The sequence below is a fragment of the Microsporum canis genome, genomic scaffold (assembly GCF_000151145.1).
Source record: "Microsporum canis CBS 113480 supercont1.6 genomic scaffold, whole genome shotgun sequence".
NCBI lineage: Eukaryota > Fungi > Ascomycota > Eurotiomycetes > Onygenales > Arthrodermataceae > Microsporum > Microsporum canis.
The window spans coordinates 215,529-243,483 of record NW_003299164.1 but is presented as its reverse complement, the minus strand read 5'-3'; the positions used below and the strand labels follow the sequence as shown (position 1 = coordinate 243,483).

Sequence of the window (27,955 nt, the reverse complement as noted above, 5' to 3'; positions counted from 1 at the left end):
CTGGCCCGGCCCATAAACATTATGCGGCCGAGGTTGATATATTACTAGCATTTGAACGAACTCAAAGATACTCATACAATGGCGAAAACAAACGCTATATAGAATCAACCGCCTTAGAACGAAACAAAAATATTGCGGCCATTAATATTGAGGTACAGGCTATGCCACCTTATACCCAAGAAGAAAAGTTGTTAAGTAGATCGAGCCGACCACTAGAAGTGAACACCGGGAAAATATCTCCAGAAACAAAAGACAAGAGATGTACTCCACTCTACATGGGATCTGTAGGCATTTAGCCTTTAATAATCCGCAGACAACGTTCCATGCGTTTACCGCGCTCTTTCTCCCTGATGAGTGTCGTCTTGACAAAATTCCGAATAGCCTGTCTACCAGTCTGTTCTCTCCAGGAACTCCACCCCGCCAGCTCGCCGACGACAACGTCCTTATTCCATGAGATTTCCTTTCTAACTTCGTCAATCTCGGTCGTTAGGGTGGCAATCTTAGTCTCTTGCTCGCGGATAGAACGCTGGCGGGATTCTTCAAGCACGGAAAAGTTGAATTTGCGTGGAAGTGATGAGGAGGCTACTGCAGAACGAGCACGAGAAAGAGCCCGCTGGGCAGAATTGAGTGATAATATGAGGTTGTTGGGCCGAGAGAGGGAAGTGAGCATTGCTGTTGTGGTATTCTGAGATGATATGAGTGCGGCCAAAAACTGAATCAGTGGCGAGGAATCAGTCGACGAAAGGTTGAAGGATGATACGAAGCGGTGGAAGGCGCGGACATAGTGATGGGGGAGAACATTGGCTGGTGGTTGAAGGGATGAAATCATGGAGCTGCAGAGGAAAAGGGCATCTGCAAGGTCGGTAGATGCATGCTGTAACAGATATCCGCAACAAATCAAGTTGCGGGTGCCTTCGCTGACTGATTGAACTGCATCCTCCGCATGGGATAAGATCTGCTGCGCACTTCGTATGACTTCTGCAGACGCAGGTTCATAATCGTCCATTATTGATTCGGCCAGTACTGTAGCCTTACGTGCAGACCGCTGATCAATCATTTCCGTCTGGATCTCAGGAACAAGGAAGAACTCCCAAAGCAATTCATGGGTCGAGAAGGTTGGGTGGGCTAGTAAAACTTTTAACAATCGATCTAATCGTTCCTGTATGTCATGGAGAACAGCCCTTGAGGGTTTTGAGGGTATTTGAAAAGGTGATCGGAAAACTGGCATCTCAGGGAGGTATGACGCGGGATGTTCCACCCGAAGAAAACGGATTAGGTTCTCAAAGTCATTAAGACTACGTCGACAAGTTGTAACAGTGTAGGTAGTCGTGCGTGTAGCCTTCGAATTTGGCGATGGTGAACTAGAAGGTGCACCGGATTTGATGATGAACCGTATCCCGAAATCTTCAACAAATAATGACCTAACCACACTTGTAGTGCGATTGGTTGCATCAGGTGAGGGTGGCGGAGAGCTGGAGCATAGCACTAGATCATCTATTCGGTTTCTGACTTCATCGTCTTTGGCGAGTTCCACTGCTGTGAGGCCGCGAGATTCTCGGAGGTGGACATCTACGCGAGGGTCGGCAAATAAGGTCCTGACGAGGTCAATACGACCATATTTGCTAGCTACCATTAATGGTGTAAACCTCTTGTCATTTGTATAATTAGGGTCTCCATCGCATTGCCTGAGCATCCTTAGTAGTATCTGTGGATCGCTGACGATATGAAGGAGGGTATTGCCCTTCGCATCGACATGGTCGTCGAGCCGAAGTGGCTTTCCATCACCCTGAGCTTCGGTTGCTAGAGTGAGCGCCTCATTGACCATGGAGTTATAATCAGGGTGATCGTACGACCTGCATAGGGCGAAAAGAGGTGTTTGCCCGTTCCTGTCTCTCTGGGTCCAAGGCAGGGATCTTCCTAGGCGAGAGAGCAAGTCGGGGGAGTTGAAGAGGTAATGTCCAACAGTGCGGCCTCTATTATCAGCTTTCATAAGGTATGAAGCTACATCACGCTGGTTTTCTTGGAGGAGGTATTCAATAAGTATGTTGATAATTTCCGTATGGGCAAGTTGGACGGCGGCACTCAACAGCGTGGTTCCTTCACTGTTTACATCTTGAAGTATGCTTTCTCGGGGATAATATTCACTTAAACCCAGCAAGTAGCTTAGGGCTTCTGGCTGACCCGCTTCGACAGCCATCATTGGAACTGAGTGACCGGACGGATCTTTGGTTGTAGTTAGACTCTCTATTGATGTATCACCTTCGATACCGCCTGCTATTGACCCGAATGTCGTAGAGCGAGAAAGGAAGGAGATAGTTGACGATTCTGACATGCTTCTTGTATCCATTGATACCCTTTTCCGGGGTTTAGGTCGCTCTATAGTCGTAGTATGTTGTGCCCATGTTTGAAATGGGAAAACATGGGCGAGCCGTGGCGTTTCTGGGGCATCATCTTGAGTAGCAGAGTTGGAAATAGAAAAGGCCGATTTATGAGTGGTTTTTGAAAGCCCATTCAACGCCGGCCATTGACGCTCACTGTTCTTTTGGCTGCTGGAGTTGTCTGGTTGCACATTTTCACAGTCATTCTCATCGGTAATGGGGCTTGATGCCTGAAGTTCTGGTTGTAGTATCGCGGTCATTTCAGGTATCTTCCCATGCTTAGTTGCCGTCCAAAGGCGTTTGTTCCTAGAGCTAGCTTTCCTGAGACCGGCGGAGTCATTTTGGAGATATATCAAGACCCCTTCGAACGTGCTCAATGCATATCCCGACTCGCCCGATTCAACATCATCCACAAATATAAAGCGTTGCATATATAGAAGCCTGGCATAGAGTTGCCGTACATGTGATCGTATAACAACTAGAAGTAGTAACGAAACCAGCACGTCAGCATTGATAGTAAGAACAGAAGGTTTCTCGGTCTGACTGTCAGGGGCGCCTAAAGCCTGGTCTATAGTGACTATCTTCACAGTCCTGAGTAATATCGAAAGCATGTCCTGTGGGCACCTTGCATCTGATATCTTTCTAAACTCCTCAACAGCTGTTCCGATACGGCGCCTGAGTTCTTCTCTGCCCTTGTGGCCGCCTTCTATGGGTATTCCCACCTGGGATACATCGATATTCTCCATCTGGCGTACACGCAGATCAAGGTCCAAGTCATCTGCTTGACGACACTCGCGGAGTCGTGGGAAGAGAAGACTATCATGAACTTGCTCTAGGACGTAGCGCTCAATTAGGCGTTCGACCATCGGGCCGGTAAGATCGGTTGTGGCACCAAGAAGGGAAAGCTGCTGTTTGTCGACAAGGCGGAATATATCTATGGCCGCCGTGACTGCGGTGTCCAGGGCATTTCTCATCATGTCTTCTTCATCCTCGAACTGCTCGCAAGCACCGATTGATAGGGGGTGGTTAGAATTTCGGTGTGAGTACGCCTCATCTCCGTCTGCTGGGCGGTCCGGCTGCGTTACAGGAGGATCAGAAGGTGGTGGCGGAAGGGGTTTTCCTAGTTCTTTGCCAAATTCACGGAAGAGACGATCCAGGCCAGGCTTCATCTGTTTTGCAATCAGGGGGAACTTCGAAAGCAGATCACCGAAAGAGGATATTTCATTACGATGATAGTTGGAGTGGTAATTGGATGGATCTGGTCCGGAACCGTGACGTAGTGATATGTTGTCCAAGGAGGAGCCTGGGACTATAGCCTGGACAATCTGGCCCGATTCGTAGGAACCAACCAGAGGCTTAGAGATGTAGTAGATGAGCCACTGCTGGGAGCTATCGATTGGCGAGGAGTAGAGAATGTCACTGAGCAGCTGAGCATGGTTGACCATCTTGAACCCCTTATTGCTGTAGACCACCGACTCTTTGATGACAACCGTCCTTCCATTGGCCGTTGCCATCTGCCATGCTTTCCCCTTCTGATCTCGCAGTGTCGAAACCTCTTTGATTGCAGACGAACCGGGCGAGCCCGTAATCCGTAGCACATGGCTGGCGAGAAAGTCCTCCGAGGTGACCAGGTCTGCATACTGCGCGCCTGACTCTCGATCCCGCGAATTAATGAGAGACTCTGTCAGAGGGACCAGGAGGATCTACTACATTGTTAGCCAGGTGTATATCAGAGGTGGTATATATCTGCATATATCTATCCGGGTAGATCACCTACATGGCTCTCTACAGGAACACATTGCGACGGCAGGGAGCTCCGGAAAAAAGAACGGAGAAACGGGTTTAGAGGGTGCATCCACACGACATCGGACGGCCTGGCGGACGAGTCCCGCAGCTCGTCAACGCTCCCTCGCAATGGTAGTGGTCAAAGATGGCCTTTTGGGGGGGAGGCCGGCAGCTCGAAGGGGCTTTCAGAAGGCAAGATAAAGCGTGAGAAGACGGCGAGATGTAGCTTCGCAAGGTCTAGAATGGTCTGTTATAGAGTAGATGTCCTGTAGAACTTGTCGTAAGTCTCTGTCTGATGTTGTTAATTTGATAATGAGCTTCTTCTTTTCTTCTTCAATTATCTTTTCAAGCTTGTGAAGATAATTGAGAAGCCTGATAAGAGATGCACGTGACCAGCACTTTTTATCTATACATAGTAGACAGCCAGGAGTGATATATTGAGATATAGTGATAGATTTACAGATGTAACTGGTAGAGGCAAATAGTAAGATGTATAGATGCTAGCTATAACAGTATTGAACAAGTAGTATACATGGATAGACACTAGTCAGAACAGTAGAGACACTAATAGTCGAGGCAGCAAGGGACGGTAAAAAAAGAGTCTGAGAAACATCAGGTTGAGACACATCGGGTCCGTCTAACCCAGACGCCTCACTGCTGGGCTTCGTGTGCCGCCGAACTTCAGTCTCGTCGCATCTGACACCCGGACAATTCGCTCGCGGAGGACCTTGCCCTCCTTTCCGAGTAGGACTTTGGTGAACGCTTCTCGACCGGGCCCGAACCCTCGGAATATGACTTCCAGGCAGTTGATGTCCATGAGGAAGCCTCTCTCCTGTATCTTGCCCATCGAATAAACAGCCAGCTGGTGGGACGCATCGTAATCTTTCCTGTGGCCCTTGCGGAATCCGATGTTGCCTGTGCTTAGAGAGAGTAGCACCTCGCCGTTGGGCTTCGTCAAGGTGACATGCGAGTTGCGCTTATGGGCGTAGATGTGTAGATGGTGGGGAGGCTCGGCGGTTTGTTGTGGGTTTTTTATCAGGTTTGAGACTCTGGCGAGGACCTCTTCCGTCGTCTGAGAGCTGGATGATGTCGCTGCCTTTGATCTTGTGCTTTGAGATAGTGCTGCAAGCCTTGAAGGGCCCGCGTTCTTGCTTTGGCCTCCCAGTAGTCGGTTCTCGAGCTCACGGTCGTTTTTGCTCTGCATCTCCTTGGAGATACTGTTGCATCGTGATGTCGATGAGAAAGGCCTTTGGAGTAGAAGATGTCTGAAGCAGCTCTGGCCTTCTCCGTAGAGAGTCAACGATCGCAAGGCCGATGACAATGGTATTCTTCCACTCATGGCCGATAAAGACGAAGGTCGTAAAGAGAGGTCGGTACGGTAAAAAAAGGGCTCCGAGGGGTCAATTAAAACTAAAACAGCTACTCATACCAGTACGTCTGTATTAACACTGGTAGTGCCACTCTTGTCGTCTCGATTATTCCAATATTCCGTGGCCAAACGTCGTCTTCTTCTGTTTCTTCTGTTGGTTTTTTTTCCCATATTTTTTTCTCTTCCGCCGCGCGCTTGGCGCTTGCAAAACCCAAAAAGGCAAAAAAAGAAGCTTCCAAAATATTTTCTTTGACTTTCTTTTTAATAGCATTTTTTTTTCAACGCAGCATAAAAAGGCGAACAACCATCCGCTTCCTACGATCAAATCTGCTCGTCTGTGCAGATAGAGAGAGTGTGTGTGAGAGTGAGAGCTTTTCGGGTCTTGCACGGGATATTCTGTGTTTGTTCAATTGCAGTGACGCTCTTTTCAGGCTCGGCTGTCGACTCCCCCAGACCCGTCATCTTGCGGTTTAAAGAGCCCTTCTGCTCGCTATCTAGAGGAATACAGAGCATGATTGGAACAGGAGCACTATCTCAGCCTACCGCTGCGCGGTTAGTGCTGCGCGGATGCTCTCCCTTGGCCTCCACCACCCGCGCTCGAGGACAGTTCGCTGGCCGCCGGGTAATTCCCCCAGCCGCTCTTCGACACTTTAGCACCCCAAACGCCGTTCACTTAACCTCCCGCTCGCTTCTCACATCGACTGCTGGGTTATCTCGTCTATCGAGGCATACCAGCGACCCCTTGTGGGTAATCCTTGCTACCAAGAGAACATTTCACTCCGCAGGTATCCTACGACAGCAACAGCAGCAAAAACAGCAAAACCCTACAGATTCTTCTGCCGAGGGCGCTGCGAAGGATCAAACTTCGGACGAAAGCTCGAAGCAGCAGGGTGAACAGGACCATTCTAATGCTAATAATGAGGACGGGAAGAAGAAAGAGGAGGCCCCCCCACCTCCCCCCCATGGTGACAAGACCCCGTGGCAGGTCTTCACAGAGACTCTGAGATCTGAATTCAAAGCCTCGAAAGAATGGAACGAGTCAACCAAGGCACTTGCTTCTTCTGCTCACCAGTTCACAGAGAGTGAGTCGGTAAGGAAGGCTAGATCCGCCTACGAAGCTGCTACCAGTACTGCCTCGTCGACAACGTCTTCAGCGTTAAAGAAGACAGGAACAGCGATTGGAAAGGGTGCAGCATGGACTTGGGATACTACTGCTGTAAAAGGAATAAGGAGTGGTGTCGCCGCGACTGGAAAAGGAATTGAACAGGTCACTCGACCAGTCCGAGATACCAAAGTGTACAAAACCGCTGTAGGAAATATGAAGGAGGTCATAGATGATGGAAGCAGTTCTCGATATGGAGGATGGGTCGAAAAGGAAGAGAGAAGAAAGCGAAGGGAACAATGGGAGTTGAAGGAAGGCAAGAAAGCAAAGATAGAACGCATGGAGGAAGACCCAAAGTAAGTACCTTATAAACTTTACTATTACCTTCAAATGTTCTGAGCTAACAACTTGACCTAGCGCTGGGACCAATGTCACCCTTCATAAAGATGCAGCCTGGAAAGAATCGTGGCGCGAATTCAGGGACACCAGTCCAATGATGCAACGACTATTCTCTCTGAAGAATACATACGAGGAATCCGAAAATCCGCTGATAAGCACCGCACGAAGCATATCAGACAGAGTAGCTGGCTTCTTCGCCGAAAACGAGACTGCAATGGTTATCAAAACTTTCCGGCAAATGGACCCAAATTTCCAGATCGAGCCGTTCTTACGTGAGATGCGAGAATATATCCTACCAGAAGTGCTGGACGCTTATGTCAAGGGTGACGTTGAAACCCTCAAACTATGGCTATCTGACGCACAGTTCCATGTTTATGCCGCTCTGACGAAACAATATAAGACCGCCGGCCTTAAGTCTGACGGCCGCATACTTGATATCCGACATGTTGATATTTCCCATGCTCGCATGCTGGAACCGGGAGACATCCCCGTTTTTATCATCACCTGCAGGACACAGGAGGTTCATGTTTACAGAAAGGAGAAAACTGGTGAACTTGCTGCCGGCATGGAAGACAAGGTGCAACTTGTCACCTATGCGATTGGCGTTACTCGAATTGCGGACGAGGTGAACAACCCAGAAACTCGTGGCTGGAGGCTTATTGAGTTGCAAAAGTCTGGCAGAGATTACATCTAATCTTGTTTTTGCCTGCGTCCCTGTCCTACGCCCATCCAACCCGGAAATGACCCCAAGAATCTACAAATGTATATTGGATGCTTGAAAAGCTTTGAAATATACGGGTCTATATGAGTGCAACAATTTCCCATTCCAGCATAGCATTACATTGCAACACCCCCTTCTCTTTCTCAGTTTCCTTCTTCCCCTACTGTTTTAAAAAAAATCTGGCTGTATACTACTTGGAGTCCAATAGATGTGCTAACGGTGGAATAACGTGCTTGAGGAATGCACGAGATCCGTTTTCTGATGACCGCGAGCAAGTTCATTTTTATTGCCTTGTTTTAATACCTCATTTGTCTCGCATATCACCCATATCTCTTCTCACCTGCTGTATATATAAGTATGTTTTTCTAGTTCTTGGACCAAATAACGAATATTACTTTATAATTTGACGATTTTCCTGAGATAGTATATAAAGAAGCATTCCATGGCATTAATCATAACTATCCAATCTAAAAATACGACCTGATGCCAGGTATCAAACCGGGTCCTATACGGAGCGCAGAGCCCCGAGCAGCTAATCCAGCAAGTCCCAATTCACAACCACAACACCATACTTTTAAGGGCTTGGGCCGGCACCTCGACCAGCACCTCTTCCTCCCATGAAATTCTTAGCCCTGATAGTAATTATTGTTAGCCATGGAAACGATCATGAGGTGTGTGAGTGGGTATATAATGCTTACATCTCGGCAATGCTAGGGTCATTCATTAGAGAAGACATGTCAGGGAGACCACCACCTCCTCCGCCGCGACCGCCTCCAAAGTTCTCGGCCATCTGTCTCAGGGCTGGGTTGTTCATTAAGTTGTTCATCATATCAGGGTTACTCATAAGATTCTGAGCCATATTAGCGAACATAGGATTGTTCATGAGAGCGCTAAAATCGGGCATGCCACCTCCACTTCCGCCTCCAAGCATGCCTGCAAGGGAGGAAAGGTCTGGCATGCCACCCGGTGCACCACGGGAAGAACCAGCGGCGTCATCAACGGCTTCGGCCGGAGGCTCATTTTCCGCCTTCTCCATTTCTGCAATTCGCTTCTTAGCTGTTTCTAGACCCCTCTTCATGGCATCACTGCCGCCATTGCCTTCGGCCTCGATTCCCTTCTCGTAGGCTTCAGCAGAGCCCTTGGCATCACCAAGCGCGAACCTGGCTAGCCCAAGTCGGCTCCAGGCCTTGACATACTTGGGATCAGCAGCAACGGCGACCTCAGCATCTTCAGCAGCCTTTGTATGGTTTCCAGAAGCGGAATATGCGGCGGCACGGTTGGACAGATAGATAGGGTTGGCAGGCGCAATGTTCAGTGCGCGAGAATAACAATCAATGGCAGCGGGGTAATCCTTACGGGCCATGGCTGCATTCCCCTCTGACTTTAGCTTGTCGGATTCAGGAGTGGGAGCGCCAGCTTGGGGGGCGGTTTTGCTAGGCTCCCTTTTTGTCTCGCTGGTGGCGGCGGGATTAGTATTCCTGGTGCCTTTGACCTTTTGGTACACACTGTAGATGTTCAACAGCGACTGGCCACCCAGTGCATCCTTCATGGCAGCCTCGTCGGACGGGTCGACGCCAAATGTGTCTCCCAGACAAGAGGTTGCGATCTCTATGGACTCTGAGTGCTCTGCCGCAAGCGTTCCATCCTTGATGCTGGTATTGAGGAAGTCTATTATGGCCAATGCCAGCTGTTTTTGAGAGTCTGAAGGAGCCTGTAGACAACGTTAGCTCTATGCGACCGAGTTTAACACTGGGGAACAGCAATAAAATACCATGGTGAAGTATGAGAATGCAGTCACTCTTCCTTCTGCGCTGCTCAAGTGGGATGTTTTTTTCCCTTGTTGGCTTTTCTTAAGAAGCGTTACAATGTCACATGACCCAGACCTCGGAACAACCAAAAACGTTAATACGACTTCAAGTTGTAACTGAAGGATGTGAAATGATAACAAGAACTGGCATCTAAGGCACCTAGCAGACATGAGGCATGGAGGTGTTGATTCGAAGATGAGCCAATGCTTTACATGAGCGCCAGATAGTCAGACACAGCGATGTACTGGCCAAATGGAGTGCCCCGAGTCTATGCAGTGAACGGTCCTGAGATAATACAGCAAGCGGTCGAGCAGGATGATGGCGGAACAGAGGCTAATGGGGAGCAAGCGGACGAGAGAGAGCAGAGTAGTGGCTTGCTCAAAGACGAGCAGCAAGGGACGACGCAGGATGCTGGAGGAGATGCATGGGCTGATGAGCCGATAGCTGGACTATGTGTCTCCAAGAACGGAGCCTTGTTTGCTACCATGACAGAGACATCACTAGCTATCTGGCAGACCAAGGTAGGCTTTTCAATTATCTAAGTGTACTTATGAAGGGTACCATTTGATACTGATCGTAACATATAGCCTACAGCCGTTGTCGCGGCAGTCAAACGGTCTCCCCTATCTATACAGAACTACGGCCCGAACGTAGCTCTCCTACTTCGACCTGATTCCGGCATCATTGTTGTACAGACTCTGAACGGCTACTTGATAACGTATTCCATTGCAACTGATGCACAATCACACATATACCAGCAGTTTTTTTTACAGCCACAGTCTAGACGAAACGTCACATCCAACGACTCCCATTCAATCCGTGAAGTTAGCCTACGGTTCAGGGTGGCCATCAAGGTTGATGCCGGAATCAGCAAAGCTGTGGCATTAGATAATGAGCTAATGGTTGCTACAATGAAACCTGCGGCCATACAGCTAATTCGGTGGACTCCCGATAGTAGCGGTAATCAAACCAGCACTGAACTTCTGAGCCGAATACCATGGCTTTCAAAGAAGTCACTTGTTGTGGAAATGATCTATGATCGTGCTATGAACCTGCTACTATGGGTGACGAGTGATGGCCGAGTCTACGCTGTACAGTACGGGTATCGAGAGGCCGAAGAATCTGCTCCTTCCAAGGTCAATTTCACCGGCCATAGATTTCACAATCCAGAAAATGACAACCAGCGAGCACTTCAGGTTGCTGTAAACGCAAGGTTCTCTCTTTTTGCTGTAAGCTGTGTTAGCGGCGAGATATACATATATGCTGCCAGAGATTACTCAGGCAATATCCCGCTGTCCCATAAACTTCAAATGCCGGCGTCCGCAACCACTATGGGAAAGATATCCTTTCTAAGTTATTCATATGACGGCTACTGTCTGTTTGCAGGCTACGAAAACGGGTGGACAACATGGAGCGTATTTGGAAAACCTGGCGGCACTAGCTTTACTGCGGACAAATCGCTTGCTGAAAGTAATGGTGAAACATGGCTAGCTGGAGTTTCGATGGGTGCATGGATCGGTGGCGGTTCTGATATTCTTTTGGCATCCTCCAAGGATAAACGAATATGGGTTCTAGAGGCTGCACGCAGTGCCTTGACCGGTTGTTTTTCGTCCGCAAATCTAGCTCGAGCACTTCTCCAAACAGGCACAGAAATCATTCTATATCGTGGCCACGATCTTCCTGATTTAACAACAATATCGGGTAAAGATTCGTTGTGGCATCATGCCCAGTACCCGCCCGGTTATCTTCACGCTCAGTGGCCTATTCGCACATGTTGTGCCTCACAGGATGGTAGGTATGTGGCTGTGGCTGGCCGGCGCGGCCTGGCTCACTATAGCGTCCACAGCAATAGATGGAAAACGTTTGATGACCCTAAAGTTGAAAATTCTTTTGCCATACAAGGGGGAATGTGTTGGTATGGCCACATCCTTATTGTTGCAGTTGAGTGTGATTCGTCGTATGAGGTACATATTCAATGCTTATCCCTTTCCCATAGGATTCTGAGCTAACCATAGACAGTTGCGTATGTATTCCCGTGAGCTTCCTCTTAACAACTCTTCAATACTCCATTCCGAGCCTCTCCCAGCACCAGCAGTATTTATTGGTCCCTCAGGGGAGGATTCTCTCCTGGTATACACTTACGATAACATATTATACCATTACGTTATAAACGCTGTCGGGACAAGGATAAGCCTTGTTCAGGTCGGTCAAATAACGTTTAATGGGATCGTGAGAGCTCCAGCTCGTGTTCGCGCAATCAGCTGGATACTACCAGAGGATCAACTTCGTATGTAATTTGATAATCCACATAATCATCTACCCAGAATTCTATCTAACACAACCAATTTAGGTGACGGCGACCCATCTCAAGATGTCGCGGTAGCGTCGGTTCTCTTTCTTGTTGATGGAAAGTTAGTATTGCTGCAGCCTTCGATATCGCCAAGTGGAGCTTTGAAGTACGATATGCGTGTTGTAGCTCATGACGTTGAATACTACATCCTTATGCGGGACCAGCTTTCATTTAATTTTGCTCCGCCAAACGATGAACCGAGTTCAGCAGGGCAAACCTCAGAAATAACATCTAACAGCTCCTCATCAGATATCTCACTAAGAGATTCTTTATGGGTCTTTGGCGGGAAGGACCTGTTTGTATGGAGTGATATGCAAGATGTGCTCCGTCCAACTGGCCGATCAATTGAAGGCCCGAAGAACCTACCTATACCCACTGATTTTTACCCAGTGTCGATACTTCTAAATAAGGGTGTCGTTCTTGGCATCGAGCCTGAGATCACACAAAGGCGTGATGTTACCTTTACATTATTGAGATTTGCAATCAGAGTGAGCTCTCCCTCTAATGGTATCAAATGCTCTTGGCTGTTTCCTACTGACGTTTTTAGACTCAATTATTCTTGCCATATGTGCTACAGCACAATTTATCATATTTTGATACACCCTCCGCCCTCTCGATTTGCCACCATTTCTCACACCTATCATACTTCCCTCATGCACTAGAGATCCTGCTACATCATGTTTTGGATGAGGCAGTGGATGACCATAGTACAGGGAACGTTATTGAGGCCCCGGTGAAAGGGAAGCAGTTACTACCTGGGGTTCTGGCGTTCCTCCAAGCCGCCAATCCACCCGAACTCTACCTTGACATACTTGTCCAATGTATCCGGAAAACAGAGCTACGATCGTGGCGCACCCTTTTCGCTTACTTACCTCCCCCCAACGAGTTATTCGAGCAGGCACTGAAGTTTAACTCGTTAAAGACGGCTGGAGGCTACTTGCTTGTTCTTCAGGCATTTGATGATGTCGATGATGAAGATAGTGCGGATAGCATTGACAAAATTGAGGATTCTGCCGTCCGTCTCCTACGGTTAGCATCCCAACGGGGGGACTGGGAGTTATGCGGTGAGATTGCGCAGTTTCTCATTGCACTGGATGGTTCCGGCGAGGTGTTGAAACGTGCAGTTGTGAGGGTTGGGTTGAGAAGGGAGGCTCCTGGCAGTATTGACGTGGATGGAGGCCCAATCCCTCGTTTTGGAATGTTGGACATAGGTCCATGATTTGGAATCTGGAGGCTTGTGTCGGTTGACCCAAAGTCAGGGCCATGCAAATATACCAATGCCAGCTGACACTTAATTTTCATACTACTTTGTTGAATGAACTTTGAACGAATTATACCATATAATGATGAAGCTTATACAGCTATTTGGCAGAACCTAGACCTGCCACAACATGCACCCAAACCAGTACCAGTTATGTATGTAAATAAGTCACAATGAAGGAAGACGAGTTAACATATCCGTCTGCCTTCTGGCAGAGAAGAGAAAATAATTAATCAAAGTTTAGTTTCCAGAGCCCATCGCCTAAATAATGACCTTCATCCATAACAATGCCTTTACCTTTCTTCTTGATATCCTCAGTGCCCACCTTCAGCTCACCAACCATGCATATCTCTTCTTTCCCTTCTGCCCTGATGGCTACTATGGTGCCTGCTTCCAAAGCGTGATCTGCATCAGGTAACCTTCCTCCTGTCGACGTGAGGCCAGGAGCCATTAATGTAGCGCCTGAAAGAACGAATCGGATGGCTCCTCTGTCGATCCCAACTGTAGGCAAGGCGTTAGGGAAAGCATGCAGAACCCGTAGATGAGGGATGAGAGGGCTGTCCATAGACTGGAAGAAAATAGGCTTGGAATCTGCAATGTAGAGTGTTACTCGGTCCGGGCTGTAGATATATAAACCATCAGCTAGCTTGTCCATCTCTACTGTTTATTTGAGAGGGAGGATTCGTATAACACACAGCTTCATGGCTTCCAAAGAAGCCTTCTTTGGTAGAACTTCATCGATATATGGCTCGAACCCGGGATGGGTTTCCAGGAATTTGGTCCTTAACGATCGCTGCACTGAAGACTTTACTTTTGATCGTGCACCGGCGGATATACTGAGCAAACCGTATCGTTAGTTACTTAATATGTTCAAGTTGATATTGTAGACCCCGCGCACCTCCAACGCAGCGGGGTATATTGATTAGATAGCAGTATAGACAGATACCATTTTCCGTCAAGATCCCGAGCTAGATATAAGACAACTTACTCTTTTTTAAACATTGTTTTAAGTCTGTATAGTAGAATTTGATATGTAAATATGTCACTGAGAAATAATAACGAAGCTTTTGCGCTTTGAAGGAAGTTGATAACTTTGATCACATGATGAGAAAGTTGCATAAAAATGTTCAAATTGACGAGAATAAATGAAGTAATTAAAAGGCCATAAGTTCATATTAATTATTATTTCATTTAACGCATTTATTCCCTTGACTAGTATTTTAGTATTACAGGCCGGAAGCGTTTAAATGCTAAAGCTAGGGGAAACTATGTGGTAATTCATGGGCGTAACTATGCCTTGGCCGCACCGGCTTTGATCAGGACGATATCTCCGTCTTCGATAACATAATCTTTGCCCTTGGTAAGGATTTTACCAGCTGCTCTGACAGCAGCTTCATCTCCGCACTCTTTTAGTACATCAAAGTTAAAAACAAGACATTGGATAAAGGTCTTTTCAAAATCTACAAGACGAATCATGGGTCAGTGGGTGTTTCAAGTCAAGCTCGGAAAACGAGAGTATGAATGTACCTGTATGGATGACACCAGCGGCCTGGGGGGCCTTTGTACCCTTGCGGATAGTCCACTGTCGAACCTCATCCGCACCAGTGGTGAAAAAGCTGCCGAGGTTAAGACTCTGACGCATGGTCACAATAATCTTGGGCAAAGCAGATTTTGTGCCTAGCTTCTCACATTCTGCAGCAGCTGCGGCGTCGTCTCCGAACTGCGTTAGGCGCTCCTCAAAGGAGACTGAGAGAGGGATTATAGGGTCACCGGGTGAGTTAGTTTTAATCCATTCAGCAACCTTTGGAATATATTTATTCTTTTGTCGGATATAATCCTTTTCACTGAGGTTGACAAGGTAAACCACAGGTTTGGCGGTCAATAAAAAGAGAGGATTAATCACATCGACCTAAAACGGCGGCGTTCTCGTTAGATCCATATAATGAAAATGAAGACTTCAAGCAAAGGCAGAAACAAAATCGGTATCAACAATCAGCTTTGGATTTTATCTCACGATGACCTGAGGCCATTCGACGAGCTGGGTTAAAGTCGAGCGTTATAGCTCTTATTCATCATAGGAGATACGCATTCAATGTAGAAGGGCGTCTTAAGAATCAAAACGGAGAAAACGGCTTACCTCCTTGGGACCCCAGTCACCCTTTCTAATGTCATTACCATCTTTGAGAAAAGCAAGCACTTTGGCAACTATCTCTTCTTCCTCTTTCAGTTTCTTCATCTCGAGTGACTGGCCACCTCGTCTTGTCTGTTTGGACAGGGCTTCCAGGGCCTTCTCGACGAACTCGATATCTTTGATACGAAGTTCCTCGCTAATGATGTTCAAGTCACGGACAGGGTCGACATCACCCTCGACGTGGACAATCTCCGCATCATCGAAACACCGTACAACCTGGAAGATGGCATCAACGGCACGGATATGAGACAAAAAGGCGTTTCCAAGACCTGCTCCTGTGGAGGCTCCTCGTGTCAGACCAGCAATATCGTACACTGTCAGGTTAGCCGGCACCTCAGACTTGGGCTTGTAGTGCTTGCACAGCCAGTCATATCGTTCATCTGGAACAATAACACGGGCTTGCTCGGGGTCAATTGTGGCAAAGGGGAAATTGGCAGGGTTTCCCAGTGTAGATTTGGTGATGGCTTGGAAAAGAGTAGATTTTCCGACATTAGCCAGGCCGACCTAGCATAGAAACACGTTAGCTATATATATATATATATATATAGATACTGAGAAACGAGAAGCTATGAGAGGGAATTCGCACATACTATACCACTCTTCAGGCTGTTTCCCGGCCGTCCGAGGAGGACCTTCTCACGCTTGATAGGCTTCTTGGGTGCCATTTTCTTTTTGCTCGCAAAGCCTCGAGTGGTTACAAGTGACGGAGAAGATCTGAAGAGGAGAAAAGCGAAGGAGAGTGGATTGGGTGAAAGAGCAGGACCAGCTGCAAGTTTTGTCAAGGGGTGAGTGGGAGAAGAGAAGAGAAAAAGAGAGCGGGAGGGGAAGAAAGGCTGCATAAATGATGGTTATTTGTAAGTCAGTTTTTTATTTTGGTGTTTTTTTATTGTTTGGCCTGAAAAAATTTCGATGTTGCCCTAGACACGGATTATAGTTAATCCGATGTAAGTTAATCGGCTTAGTAGTGTATTATATAAGCAGGATTGGCTGAAGGAAGAGAAGAAGAGAAGAAGACACCAAGAGGACCAATCTAAGCTGATAGAGTACAAGAGCACACGGTGAAGAAAAGAAATATCCGCCGTCCCAGCTGCATGTAACCCCGACCCTGAACTCCAAGCAATAGACATAAAGATCAACCTAAACAGCCATGGTATCGTCGTCATCCTGACTCTCGTCGAGTATCCCTAAAAGCTGGGCATACGGTACAGTCACCCGTTGAAGGTCGCGGTGTTTGCCTTGCTTACAGTTAGCATTGGTCGAGACAGGAGTAGAAGACGGGTAGGATGCTTACCAAATGCTAGAATCACGTCCTTGAGCAATGTCCGACGCGGCCATCCACATAGCGTATCTGACTCGTTCAACCAGGACCTCTGTTCAGGCTGTCCAGGTTGACGGTTCTGCTTTGCCTGCTCCTCCTCTGCAGCCTTGTCCTCGAAGACGCCGCCGAGTATGTCTTCTAGTAGCTCCTCGGCCTTTAGTTTTGCCCCTTCTGCGCCTAGTCGTTTGGCGTACATGGAAAGGTACATGCGGAACTCCTCCTTGGCAGCAAGAGATAGAGTGGCAGCAACTCGGTTCTCTAGATGAGCTATGGAGGCAGAAGCTTCAAAGCTCTCGAACCCTTCACGGGAGAGGAGGATCTTGATTAGGCGTTGTAAGAAATGTCCACGGCCCCGCGCGAGAACCTCCTGGGTCGTATTTCGTTCGAGGAAGGGGACTATTCCTGCAGAGACGGGAGCTGCAGACTCGCCTTCTGCCTGCCCTCGTACTTGTAGGTTTCCAACCGGAGCTTCGGTGGAGTTCCAGTACTGACTTGCCACAGCCCACCATGGCTCTGACAGTCTCTGCCAAGTATACAATGACGGTGAGTAGCTGTAGCCGTCTCCTGTGGATAGGCCGACTATTATTCGACCTTCCGAGCTGATTCGTGATGCAACTATGGATGGGACAGCGGTGGCATGGCCTGTCATTGTGTGAAGAGCTGCGTCCAAAACTGGCTGAAGTGAAATCGGAGGATGAGGAGATGAAAGCGTGCTAATATTCCACACATAACACATCCCTACGGCAGTGATGCATAGTACCCACGACTCCATACACTCTAGTACCACCGCCTGAGATTCAAGCACTAGAGCATTGAGGAGGCGTCTTCCGGCGGGTGTCCAGATATATATGGAGCCATCTTCAGACGCCGCCGCCCAGAGCTTCTTGTTGCCAGTAACAAGTATAACGGCTTTAGGGAGGTAGTCTTGCCATAACGGCTGATCACCACGATTAAGACTGATGCGCACGGGTTCTTTATCGGCACTGCGTCCAGTCAAACTCGCTTGAGAAGGGTTTCGTGCTTCAAAGACAATGTCGACTCTTGCCTTTGTGCTGTCCGTATTACCGGATACGTCCTTGGGGTTTCCAAATGAATCTATGCCTTGGAGGATATGGCTCCTTATTTTAGGAACTGCAAGACGAAGTTGGCTGACAGCCATGCAGGGGTTGACTACCGCGGGTCTAATAAAACTGGGCGTTTCCTGGGGTTCACTGGGTGTAGGGACTGCAGGTACAAGTCCATCTGGCGTGTTGGATAGAATGGGGATAACACCGTTGTCTCTTGCAGTAGCAATCCTTTTCTCAGCAGATCCATCTTCGTCGTCTCCTAATTGAGAAAACTTCCGTCTGTTACCAAATAACAAGGCGGCCAGTCCACCTTTTGGTAGGCCGTCGAATGGTTTTGACAAGTCAAGGACTGACTGCGGCCCCTCCGACGTGCCTTGAGTATTCATTGACGCAGCAACTAATTTTGTCTGTGGAAGTGAGGACTGGGTTCCCACAGCTCCTGATACTAGAAGCGGTGCAATGCGTTTCTTCCCTTCCTTGGTATAGGTTGGCCTTTGTTTCAACTTGTCCAGTTTCACGGCATACGGGTCCTGCTTCGCCTGACCTGAATCTGCCCCGTTAGTAGCTCCGCTTTGGGCTACCTTTTCGCTCTGGGTAGCTTTCTGGGGAGTGGTCGTTGTGGCTGTTGCATCTGCTTCCCCATTAACTGCATTATCAGCATCAGCATGACTGTCTCCCATCAGCGCTCCCATTCTGCCCTTTACTCCACGTAGTTCACCGGCTTTGCTCTTCTCCTCGAGAAGTAGGCCGTCTGTAGATTCGACCATGCCGGCGCCTCTTCGGTTTGTTCCGAACTTCGATAGTGACTTTTCGTTCTCCTCAATGGGCATTGGATGGCCTAATTCCGCGGTTTCGAACCGCACTGCTATGATAGCTCCGTCAAGGGCTGTGGCGAATAAATTGTTCCCGTCAGGGCTCCATGCTAGATCGGATATTGCCTTGACGGAAATATCCTGTGCTATGACTATCGGCCTTGGATTGCTTGTGATCCATATACTTAGCGACTTATCGCCTCCTGCGCAAGCAATAACGGTCACTAAGTTATGGACTGCATTCCCATGACTATCCAGCATAGGCTTTTGAATTGGCTGGGTCGAGTAGAGCCGAGGTGCAAATGCGCAAACCTCAACAGGTGCTTCGTGGCCTATCAAATTGATATCGCTTTCCCATGAACCTCGATTTATGATTGCTACAGCACTGACTGGGCCATTGACGGCGTTTGCAGCTGCTATGTGGTTTCCATCCGGTGACCAAGAGCATCTTCGAAAATATGTGGTGAGGGGAGAGTTCACGAACGGACTTTTAACCGTCTTTTCGTGGACGAAGTTATGTGTCTGGTCATGAGCGGTAGAGTTGGGGAGAGGGGAGTTGAAGCGAAATATTCGAACGGTGCGGTCATCACTGGCGGTAGCAAAGTATTTATTCGCTGGGTCAAAGGTGATACCCTTGACGTGACTCTGGTGGTTTAAAAGAGTCTTTAATTTCTCAAAGGTATGGCCCGACCATACTACAACTTTGGAATCTAGTCCTACAGAGACCAGAATCGAAGAGTCATAGGACCATCCCAGGTCTTGGATGTCGTTATCGTGGCCAATTAAGCGGCGGATAGTACGCCAGTTTTCAACAGGGGGAGGTTCATTAGATCCTGTACAAATATAATTGAATTAGCTTATGAAGAGACCCATTACGAGTTGAATAATTGGTGCGCCAGCCTTTTTTTTATAAAAAAAAAGAGGGGTGTTCATACCAAATGTTGCATGAGCAGTAACATTTGCTTCTTGAGTGTATACACAGACAATTTTGTCATCCGCACCAGAAGCTAGGTACTTTCCATTCGGCGAGAACCGAACCGTGTGTATCGTTCCAGAGTGATTGCTCATAGAAGCTAGCTGTTTAGGCTTGTCCTCGTACGCTGGATCACCTGAATTGTATATCGCCTCGGTAGACCATATTCGTACATATCCATCTGTCCATTCGGGAGCGTATAGCGTCAGCCATCTCATGCGCAAGGTAAAAAAAACAAAGAATCCGCCGATTTCGCCATGCAAACGACTTGGGTTAAGATATCTCACCTCCGGCAGCAGTAACCAGTCTTTTCCCATCGGGCGAAACATCACAGCTATATACTTCGAAATCTTTCCGCTCGCCTATTTAACAGGTGCTCATAACTCGAGGAGAAAGAGTTAGCAAAAAGCCCTTCTCATTTCGGGGGTTCGATAAGGGTAGGCCAGACCTCCATGCGTGAGCCAAACAGGCTTTATGATATGCATTTCAAATGTGACCGTGGATTTCCCTTTGCTTTATTTTCGCACTTCTGGCCTCGCGAGCCCACGGGCAGGAGAGAGGGTTATCTTCTTTTGGAGGGATTGGGGGTGTTTGGGCTGGTTATCGCGTGAGAAGCGCGAGCATAGCTTCGAGTTCGCGGCGAAGAGAGATGAAGCTTCACCCCAAGGCAATTAAGCGAGTAGAACAGCTGTGCATTACTTGCGCGCAAAACGAAGAGACGGAGAGGCGGCCTGGGAGGGAGAATACCCTGAGGAAGAATCAAAAGAATCAAAACGAGCGTAAGACAAAGTACTATCGATAATATATTTCCGTTAGTTACGAAATTCTTTGGAAGTTCGACTTCGAGTTTCATGTGACCGCGAGAGGCTTAGGTCAGCACATAAAAACTGGGAGAGAAGTAACAATATATTCATTCGTTGAATCTATCTAGTGCCGTTGTATTAAACATTATTATATCTATAAAGGTGGTATCAATACTGAAGAAGCGAATTAAACCTGGCAAGAGTTAAAAATTCATCTTTACGTCTTCTCAGGGTATGAACATGCAGCATCTTAGCATATGCCTCCGCTTATATGCATGAGGCAAAGGACGCTTGCTAGCACCCATGAGAAGTTCAATGCGGAGAAAAGAAAAGGGAACAGATGGAGACGGGATGTTTCATGAAGGAGATTCCCGGCTGGCCGGTGGTTTAGCAGCACTTCCATTCAGCAGATTGGATGACCTGGCCTCCTTAGCCTTCTTGGCCATCTCCTCGAGCTCAGACTCTTCAGCCTCGGACCTTTCATCCTTTGCAACGTTATGCACGACAAACCGGTAGGCAATGCGCACAAGTAAGAAGAGCCAGAAGAGATTGAGACTCTGGAGCGCAACCAGTAAAACAAGGAAGCAAAACTTGGTGTAGGTGCACTTGAACTGCTCTTTCTCCCAGTTGAGTTCGGTAGGACCAATATTATCAAACTCGTTGAAGAGAGAGAATATGATGCGTAGGTTCAAGTAGTTGCGTAGGTAGATCCACATGCTGATGGTAGCACCGACGAAGGGCCCTACCAGAGGGCTGTCGATGTAGTTTAGTGCTTTTGATGACTAGAGATATCGCGTTAAAGGGGCCTTATCTGTGACGGAAGAGGAGACTAGAGCTTAAAGACTTACAGCAAGGAAGAAATCACTAATGTCGTGGGTGATATAAACCGCGATTCCGACATAGGTGAAATGAAAGCGATAACTTAGAGCGATGAGGGCGAGGGTAACGACGTGATGCGTCACAAGCTCTCTAAAGTCCTTACGTCTCTTCTCCATTCCTAAAAGCATAACCACAGCCTGCTGCGCCCAATACGCAGCCTGAAACAGATAGTAAAACTTGAAGCCAGCGTCGTGGGTTAAGTGTGGAGAGAACTCATACATCCCACGGGTATTGAAGTACCAAACTGGCGTTGTGCTCATGACATAGAGCCCCGAGGGCCCTATGATTCCAAAATATATAGCTGTGTAGGTCTGCTCCATGAACCGCAGGCGTTTCCCCCGCGACTTCAGGCCACAGAAAATTGCGAGGGGCCGCAATAACTCCTGCATGATGAACTCGCGCGCAACTGACAAGACGATGGTATAGAATGTGACAAACGCGATATCCCATAGCCCCTTGCCATATTGTACAGGCTGAACAGGGTCAGTCTGTTGCTGTTTGTAGGAGAGGAAAATAAAACGATGGAAGACATTGGATTCAGTTGGATTAACGGCATATAGCGAAAGAATGGCTAGCATTGGGACGAGAGGGACAGTCCATGTATGCCTGCTGACCACCTGCTTGCAGCGGTGTAGAAAGGAGGGTGTATTATTATTATTGCTATAATTATTGTTATTCCTCAGCCTGGAGAGCTTCCGTTCCTCGATGGTCTGCAGGATATGACCGCTGGAAACGCCGGTGATTGTCCGCCGCCTGCGAGTGATGCCATTGCTGGTTGTCACGGAGGATATACGGCTGGTCGGGATGTGGAAGAGCGTCGACGGAGGTGCGTCCATTCCTACGGCAGCCCTGGGCCGAAGATAAGACGATGACGTCGTGCGGAGATTTCCACTGGCTCTAGGCTGTGGCAGGGGGAGAGGACAGGGCGGACGGAATACCCAGCTCTGTTAGGGAGTCTTTCTATGGTGTGGTTGAGGTAAACGAGTGTGGAACGCCAGTCTGAGGCGCAAGAAGCGAGTGGACAGGAGATGAAAATGTCCTCCTCTTCTGGTTTCAATAGTAGCAAGATAATGGGAGTAATTCCAACAGTCGAAGGGCAGATACGGTCAGGGGTAAATTGAGCGGCAGAGCCAAAGCCCCTTTCTGTGGTCTGTTCACGTCCCCCTGAACGCAGGCGACGAGGTAGAGGAAAGGAAGAAAGCGAGGGACTGTCAAGTCTGACGAAGAAGAAGATGATGAAGCGGATGAAGAAGAGCAGAACTTCCTCTTCCTCTCCCCTCCATCTTCGTCTTCTTCTCATGACTTTTTTCTTCTGCTTTCGTTCGTTTTTCCTGCGGGCGGGAAAACGTCACGTGAGAGCCTTGTCTTTTTGACCTTTTTCGGCTTTTTTTGGCGATTTTGATATTTTGATATCAAGAACGCGTTTTGGTTGTTGTTTTGGCAACTTTTCCTTATGGCATTATGTAGCTGTACGGTGATCTGGGAGGTTTGGAGCAGACACGGTCTTGTTATATATGGTGGTGGTGGACCACGCAGCATATATATATATATATATACACATATACTCCGTATATGATGACATTTACTCCCGGCTCTGGTACCAAGTCGAGTATATCAAAGAGTGATGACTGGGCTTTAGGGCGACGGCGGCGGTAAGGGACACGGCCAGAGCATCGGTTCATCCAGATAAACGCAAACAGGAGTCTCTCTCTATATTGCGCCTAAACGCAAACAGGGCCCTCTATATTGCACCCCATGTTGTGTCCGTTGTCCGTTGTCTCCCAAGGGGAACCAACCTTTAATCGACATGACACGCTCGACCTGGATTCCTGTTGCACGTCTGAGGCTTGAGACACTCCGGCTGGGCTAGAGTCGTGATCTCCGGTGTCTTTGCGTATGTTCTGAGTTGGCATATCATTAAGACTCTCGATCAGGGGAGATATACAGAGGCCTTCGAACCTTCGTCTGGGTTCTCTTCTGTGGCTGCCAATCCCAGCCCTATTGTGATACACTCTGCATGGATATCTCGAAGGATCCATGGACACTGAAGTCGAGTGTGTTAACTATATATATCGTCCGTTCGGTTTAAGGGGGCGAGTGAAAAAAGGACCCGTGGGGGCATCTCGGAGATATCTCGGCGTTCACAAATTTTTTTCACCGTCAACCCAAAAAGTGGTTCGAACCGCCGCTGTTATATTAACCGACCACTGCTTCTCTTTTAACATAGTCAACAGGGCGATATTCTCGTTTTCCTCTGCGTTCTGATCCATAAAGCTCTCCCCTCCCCCTTGGCGCCAGGCATACGACGATAGCTAGTGAACTACACGAGCTGGTGAACGTCGACATCAAATCGTAAGTCACCAGCGATTTTACCTGTCGTAGGAGCATTTACCCCGTTTGTCTCCCGGCCATATCTGACCTGCTAATGGTAGAAACATCGCAGAGCTTGCAGCCATGTTGTTTACTCGCAGTGTCTCTTTGACCAACTTCGTCGTCGCCTCCTCTGCCTTGGGATTCCAGGTGTTCGTTCTATATCCATGGCACAAACAGCTTGACGATGCATTCGAAGACCTGAAAAAGGAACACCGTAAGGTTCTGCATGGCGAGGCTTCTCGGATGGACGAGCTGAAGAGGATCCGGGAGCAGCTTGCTGAGCTTCAGAAGAAGAGATGGCTTTGAACCATCAGCGGGTCACGGAGAACGGAGTACAGGGCATACATACTTCTATCATAGAGAGGTGGTATACATTTCTTATCGGCTGGCGGGGAAAAGTGGCGTTCATGGTCTGCTTTTCATAACACATAGACACAGCTGCCCTTAATCAAAAAGTCACTGTCAAATCCAGGATTCATCTTCATCCAAACGGTGTTCCTTGTCATTTTCTCGGCAGTAAAAGGTGTCGACGTCGACCAGAGAGTCTTCACCTCTTGGGCCCCAGTTATCCCACGTAGCTAGTAGGGAATAGAACCTTTCAGATATCAAACAAGGTAAATACATAGTACTAAGTGGTTTAACTTGTTTGAATGAGGTATCGAATACATACTATCAAACTCTGTAGACATGCATGCTACGTGACAGGTTCTTATGGATCAACCATCATTGTCGAAAACATATATACAGAGAAGCGACGTGTGATATCGATCGCTGGTGTATGATCCTTTACCCAGAGCACCGTCACAGCTTTGGTATTATTTTGATATTTAGTTTCATCCTTTTGTTTCTGCCTCGGTGGCTGCATCAAAACATCCAACTGCAATCTGCCACTACTTCAGGCTTGGGCTGTCGATTCGCGAGTTGACCTGAAGATAAACGTCAAGGTGAAAATGGAATCGTAGGTATTTATATACATGGGCTTCCAGCTACCATTGGGACCAGGGGTGGATAACCCCTAGAATACCAACACCTTGATTAGTCGAGCCCAGCTGCATAACTCCAGCGAACTTGACTGCGTACAACACCTCATCCTTCCAACTGCCTCTATGGCCGAGGAACAAGAGAAATATGTTGACTCAATACATTGCGAGGAGTTATTCTCAATATTCAACCGTTTTAAAGACGTTTCCTTCTGCTGGCCATCTTTTTACAAACATTCCATCCTTAACATGGCAGCTCGCAACATCCAGAGGCCGGCAGACCCTTGGGAGCCAGGCTAGAGAACTTCATACATCCTCTTCCCCTAATATTATAGAGCCCAATCGCCACTCTACAGGTGGTTGGCTTCACCAAGATAGGCTGCAACGAGAAGCTCGGTATACCAAGTTGGATTTCGACGCCCTCTGTGAACAGGCTGTTAGATTGTTCCCTGGATCTAGTGGTGTAGCCCATTGCGAGAAGATTGAAGGTGGCTTCAACCGAACCTTTATCCTGACGCTTGATTGTGGCTCGAAGGTGGTTGCCAGAGTTCCTACTTCGGTCGCTGGTCCTCCAAAGCTGGCAACTAGCTCTGAAGTTGCAACGATGAATTGTTGTCAGTACACATTTATATATCTTATAATTCGCCTTTTATCGACATCACAGCGATATTTACCAGTTTGCTTCATCCACAGTACGGTCGCACACGTCGATACCGATCCCTGGAGTTCTAGGCTGGAATAATGATCCATCTAATCCAATCGGCACTGAGTACATCATTATGGAACACATGAGCGGTGTGCGCTTATCTGACAGATGGGAGACTATGGATACTGTGCAGCAACTAGAATGCACGAAGACACTTATGATGATGGCCAAGCAGCTCGCAGACCTCAACTTCCCAGCATATGGTTGTCTATATTTCCAAGATGCACCGCTCCCTGACGGCTCACGGATCCCATTCACCAAAGACTACTTTATAGGGCCCCACTGTGCATCCACGTATTGGAAGTGTGGTGTTGGCGAAACTCTGCTTTACGGCGATGACATTCCCGATTGCGGTCCATGTGAGTTGTCCTCGACATCTGAGCCTTGACTATGCAGCCTGCTGATGGTTTTCAGGGGGAGATCTACTGCAGTTCTGCCAAGGGCTGATAAAAACAGGCTTCAGCCGGCTTCCAAAATCGAATACCCAAAAACGTGCAGCGTATAAGGGTTCTGTGGATGAGCATATCCGCCTAATACAGGATGCGGAAATGGCCATATCTCACCTTATTCAACATCCTTTATTGAAAGAAGCAGGCTCTCCTCTGCTGTTGCACCCAGGCTTTCATAAACGGAATATATTTGTTTCGGAATCTGACCCCACGATTGTTACAGGAGTCATTGATTGGCAATCTACAAGTATTCAACCGGCATTTATGTATGTCATGGACGTACCGGACTTTGCATCCCTACCTGACGATCTACCGTTCCTAAAGAAATTTGTAAAGCTTCCAGAGGAGGATGAGTACAACCTCAAAGCTGCCTCAATATGTGCCCAGGCATATGACGTTATTATAAAGGCATTCATACCAAAGCTACAAGCGGCACGCAACCTCGACCCAGCGCTATATAGGATCTTCCACTATTGCCTCACGTCCTGGACCTCTAGCGCTACTGCAGTTCGAGAAGAACTAATTGACCTTTTTCAGAATTGGAGAACCTATGATATTCCAGGCTGTTGTCCATACTCGATATCAGAGGAGCAGGTCGCTGCACATAAAAAAATGTATATTGATTTTGAAGATTCTATGAAGCTCAAGGCTGGGCTAATGCGGCTCTTCAACACTAATCCGGACGGCTATATGGCAAATGATGAATGGAAGAAGGCGTATGAAGCACTGCCAATGCTACGAGAGGAGTGGATAGCGTCTGCTGTCGAGTCCGGAACCACAGAAGAGGATGCAATGGAGATGTTTCCGTTTGATGGGCGTTGAGCACGCTTAATTCATCGAATGCTTTTTGAGGGTCAGCAGACTGCCATTTATCTCTTTTTCTCTTTCAGTTATCATTTAGAAAGTTTTGTATCATAGGCAAGATCTATCTTATACTCTAGGACAGCATATTAAACCCGATGTTTTCTATAGGGAGAGACCGAATATTTCAGAAAGTTTGATTGAGAATGCTCGCCCTTGCACAGCCATTAATGGTAAAGGGTATCCGAAAGTAGAATGGGATTTTCAAAGAGTTGATCACCTTTATCTCCCAAAGTCCATTTTCCACATAACTTATACGGAGTATATTTTATATTATACAGGGCTCTTTATAGTATAGACCTAGGTATTATTATTATCCATCTATTCGAGGCCTAGTACAGAGTACTCCTTTTGCAGTGTTTACAGGACACTCCAGTATATTATAAGCTTGCTTTTTCCGCTTCCTTGTGTGTTGAGATGGAAGTCAATTATTGATGTACCTTTAAGGATATTTAATGATACAGCGTAGCAGCAAATAGATGCCCAAGCGTCCAGATGAACTCAGGAAAGAATGGAGTATACGGCTAAAATATATAGATGCTGATGGATGTAAAGTTCTATATCTCTAGAGGCCCATATGTATATGTAACTTAACAGGCGGCTAGACGCGGTTGCTAAGGAAATGGCGGCTAATATGTATAAGCTTATTTAGGTTCCCACCATGCGGATCCTTAGTTAATTAATATAAGCGGCTCTTCTAAGGTTGGTACCTAATTATATCACACGTGACAACGGTGGCGGCACCAACGATTTCCAATTGTGGATTCTGGGCAACTAGAACTAATATAGGGAAGTGTATTATATTAGTTACATTAAGACTGTATAGTGCTATTAATCTAAGGATTCAGGGTTAGAGTGGTGTAGTCTTCAAAGAGATCATATCTTTAGCATTCAAAAAATGTCATTGCCGATCATTGCTGCCAGACCAATACTGCTTAAGCGGATCCAACACAGACATTATAGTCAGCCCAGAGACTAGCACAAGCGTTGCCTACATCTGGGTTCCATTTATAGCTATTTCCTTATGTCAGTATAACGCTTTTAGAAAGTGGTGACTAGAAAGTATTCAATTTGTATTAACTCACAAGTCCTGAAGGGGAATATGGAATTGATCAGAAATCTTTTGACAGTAGTCTCCAGAGACCACCTTGTACCACTTGTTGCCTAGAGAGTGTTAGTATCAGCCAATGCACTATCTGGGCGCTCACAGAAGTATACTGGACTAACACTTGGGGTTAACGTTTGGCTGGGTAGGCTTGGGCGTGTTGGGCTCTTTGGGCGGCGTAGTTGGAGTTCCTTTGACGCCGATGCAGACATAGTAACCTAGCCATAGAGACTCACAACTCTTTCCAACAGCAGGATTCCAGGAG

General features: G+C 47.5%; 12 protein-coding genes across 12 annotated transcripts in view; 4 read left to right on the top strand and 8 right to left on the bottom strand.

The window, feature by feature from the left end:
* Positions 1 to 292: 292 nt before the first annotated feature.
* On the bottom strand, positions 293 to 4,233 carry MCYG_06219 (conserved hypothetical protein; the record flags this gene model as incomplete). Its single annotated transcript, XM_002844209.1, has 2 exons — positions 293 to 4,081; positions 4,156 to 4,233. 2 exons carry the CDS (start codon positions 4,231 to 4,233, stop codon positions 293 to 295), a joined length of 3,867 nt encoding a protein of 1,288 aa, XP_002844255.1.
* Positions 4,234 to 4,619: 386 nt separating this feature from the next.
* On the bottom strand, positions 4,620 to 5,502 carry MCYG_06218 (mitochondrial ribosomal protein subunit S18; the record flags this gene model as incomplete). The annotated part of the gene is made up of 2 exons (XM_002844208.1): positions 4,620 to 4,667; positions 4,819 to 5,502. 2 exons carry the CDS (start codon positions 5,500 to 5,502, stop codon positions 4,620 to 4,622), a joined length of 732 nt encoding a protein of 243 aa, XP_002844254.1.
* A 541-nt stretch (positions 5,503 to 6,043) lies between these two features.
* On the top strand, positions 6,044 to 7,727 carry MCYG_06217 (mitochondrial inner membrane translocase subunit TIM44; the record flags this gene model as incomplete). The annotated part of the gene is made up of 2 exons (XM_002844207.1): positions 6,044 to 6,990; positions 7,052 to 7,727. 2 exons carry the CDS (start codon positions 6,044 to 6,046, stop codon positions 7,725 to 7,727), a joined length of 1,623 nt encoding a protein of 540 aa, XP_002844253.1.
* Positions 7,728 to 8,328: 601 nt separating this feature from the next.
* MCYG_06216 (cytoplasm protein) lies at positions 8,329 to 9,732 on the bottom strand (the record flags this gene model as incomplete). Its single annotated transcript, XM_002844206.1, has 3 exons — positions 8,329 to 8,386; positions 8,453 to 9,465; positions 9,526 to 9,732. 3 exons carry the CDS (start codon positions 9,730 to 9,732, stop codon positions 8,329 to 8,331), a joined length of 1,278 nt encoding a protein of 425 aa, XP_002844252.1.
* Positions 9,733 to 9,801: 69 nt separating this feature from the next.
* Positions 9,802 to 13,131, top strand: MCYG_06215 (conserved hypothetical protein; the record flags this gene model as incomplete). Its single annotated transcript, XM_002844205.1, has 5 exons — positions 9,802 to 10,087; positions 10,157 to 11,526; positions 11,582 to 11,849; positions 11,913 to 12,400; positions 12,460 to 13,131. The coding sequence occupies 5 exons, from the start codon at positions 9,802 to 9,804 to the stop codon at positions 13,129 to 13,131; spliced, it is 3,084 nt and encodes a 1,027-aa protein (XP_002844251.1).
* Positions 13,132 to 13,402: 271 nt separating this feature from the next.
* On the bottom strand, positions 13,403 to 14,175 carry MCYG_06214 (translation machinery-associated protein 20; the record flags this gene model as incomplete). Its single annotated transcript, XM_002844204.1, has 3 exons — positions 13,403 to 13,793; positions 13,869 to 14,009; positions 14,162 to 14,175. The coding sequence occupies 3 exons, from the start codon at positions 14,173 to 14,175 to the stop codon at positions 13,403 to 13,405; spliced, it is 546 nt and encodes a 181-aa protein (XP_002844250.1).
* Positions 14,176 to 14,378: 203 nt separating this feature from the next.
* MCYG_06213 (GTP-dependent nucleic acid-binding protein engD) lies at positions 14,379 to 16,228 on the bottom strand (the record flags this gene model as incomplete). Its single annotated transcript, XM_002844203.1, has 4 exons — positions 14,379 to 14,633; positions 14,701 to 15,082; positions 15,311 to 15,868; positions 15,955 to 16,228. The coding sequence occupies 4 exons, from the start codon at positions 16,201 to 16,203 to the stop codon at positions 14,464 to 14,466; spliced, it is 1,359 nt and encodes a 452-aa protein (XP_002844249.1).
* Positions 16,229 to 16,501: 273 nt separating this feature from the next.
* On the bottom strand, positions 16,502 to 20,019 carry MCYG_06212 (conserved hypothetical protein; the record flags this gene model as incomplete). The annotated part of the gene is made up of 5 exons (XM_002844202.1): positions 16,502 to 16,555; positions 16,609 to 19,394; positions 19,497 to 19,715; positions 19,822 to 19,896; positions 19,983 to 20,019. 5 exons carry the CDS (start codon positions 20,017 to 20,019, stop codon positions 16,502 to 16,504), a joined length of 3,171 nt encoding a protein of 1,056 aa, XP_002844248.1.
* A 674-nt stretch (positions 20,020 to 20,693) lies between these two features.
* MCYG_06211 (sphingosine N-acyltransferase lac1) lies at positions 20,694 to 22,052 on the bottom strand (the record flags this gene model as incomplete). The annotated part of the gene is made up of 2 exons (XM_002844201.1): positions 20,694 to 21,119; positions 21,186 to 22,052. 2 exons carry the CDS (start codon positions 22,050 to 22,052, stop codon positions 20,694 to 20,696), a joined length of 1,293 nt encoding a protein of 430 aa, XP_002844247.1.
* A 1,201-nt stretch (positions 22,053 to 23,253) lies between these two features.
* Positions 23,254 to 23,895, top strand: MCYG_06210 (conserved hypothetical protein; the record flags this gene model as incomplete). Its single annotated transcript, XM_002844200.1, has 3 exons — positions 23,254 to 23,270; positions 23,491 to 23,568; positions 23,649 to 23,895. 3 exons carry the CDS (start codon positions 23,254 to 23,256, stop codon positions 23,893 to 23,895), a joined length of 342 nt encoding a protein of 113 aa, XP_002844246.1.
* Positions 23,896 to 24,717: 822 nt separating this feature from the next.
* MCYG_06209 (conserved hypothetical protein) lies at positions 24,718 to 26,546 on the top strand (the record flags this gene model as incomplete). Its single annotated transcript, XM_002844199.1, has 3 exons — positions 24,718 to 25,187; positions 25,384 to 25,634; positions 25,690 to 26,546. 3 exons carry the CDS (start codon positions 24,718 to 24,720, stop codon positions 26,544 to 26,546), a joined length of 1,578 nt encoding a protein of 525 aa, XP_002844245.1.
* A 974-nt stretch (positions 26,547 to 27,520) lies between these two features.
* MCYG_06208 (LysM domain-containing protein) overlaps positions 27,521 to 27,955 on the bottom strand; it is a gene marked incomplete at both ends in the record, with an annotated part of 1,553 nt that continues 1,118 nt past the window's right edge. Inside the window, 3 exons of the mRNA XM_002844198.1 lie at positions 27,521 to 27,599; positions 27,671 to 27,749; positions 27,813 to 27,908. Of these exons, the coding sequence (XP_002844244.1) occupies positions 27,521 to 27,599; positions 27,671 to 27,749; positions 27,813 to 27,908 (254 nt within the window). The remainder of the gene's footprint in view (positions 27,600 to 27,670; positions 27,750 to 27,812; positions 27,909 to 27,955) is intronic.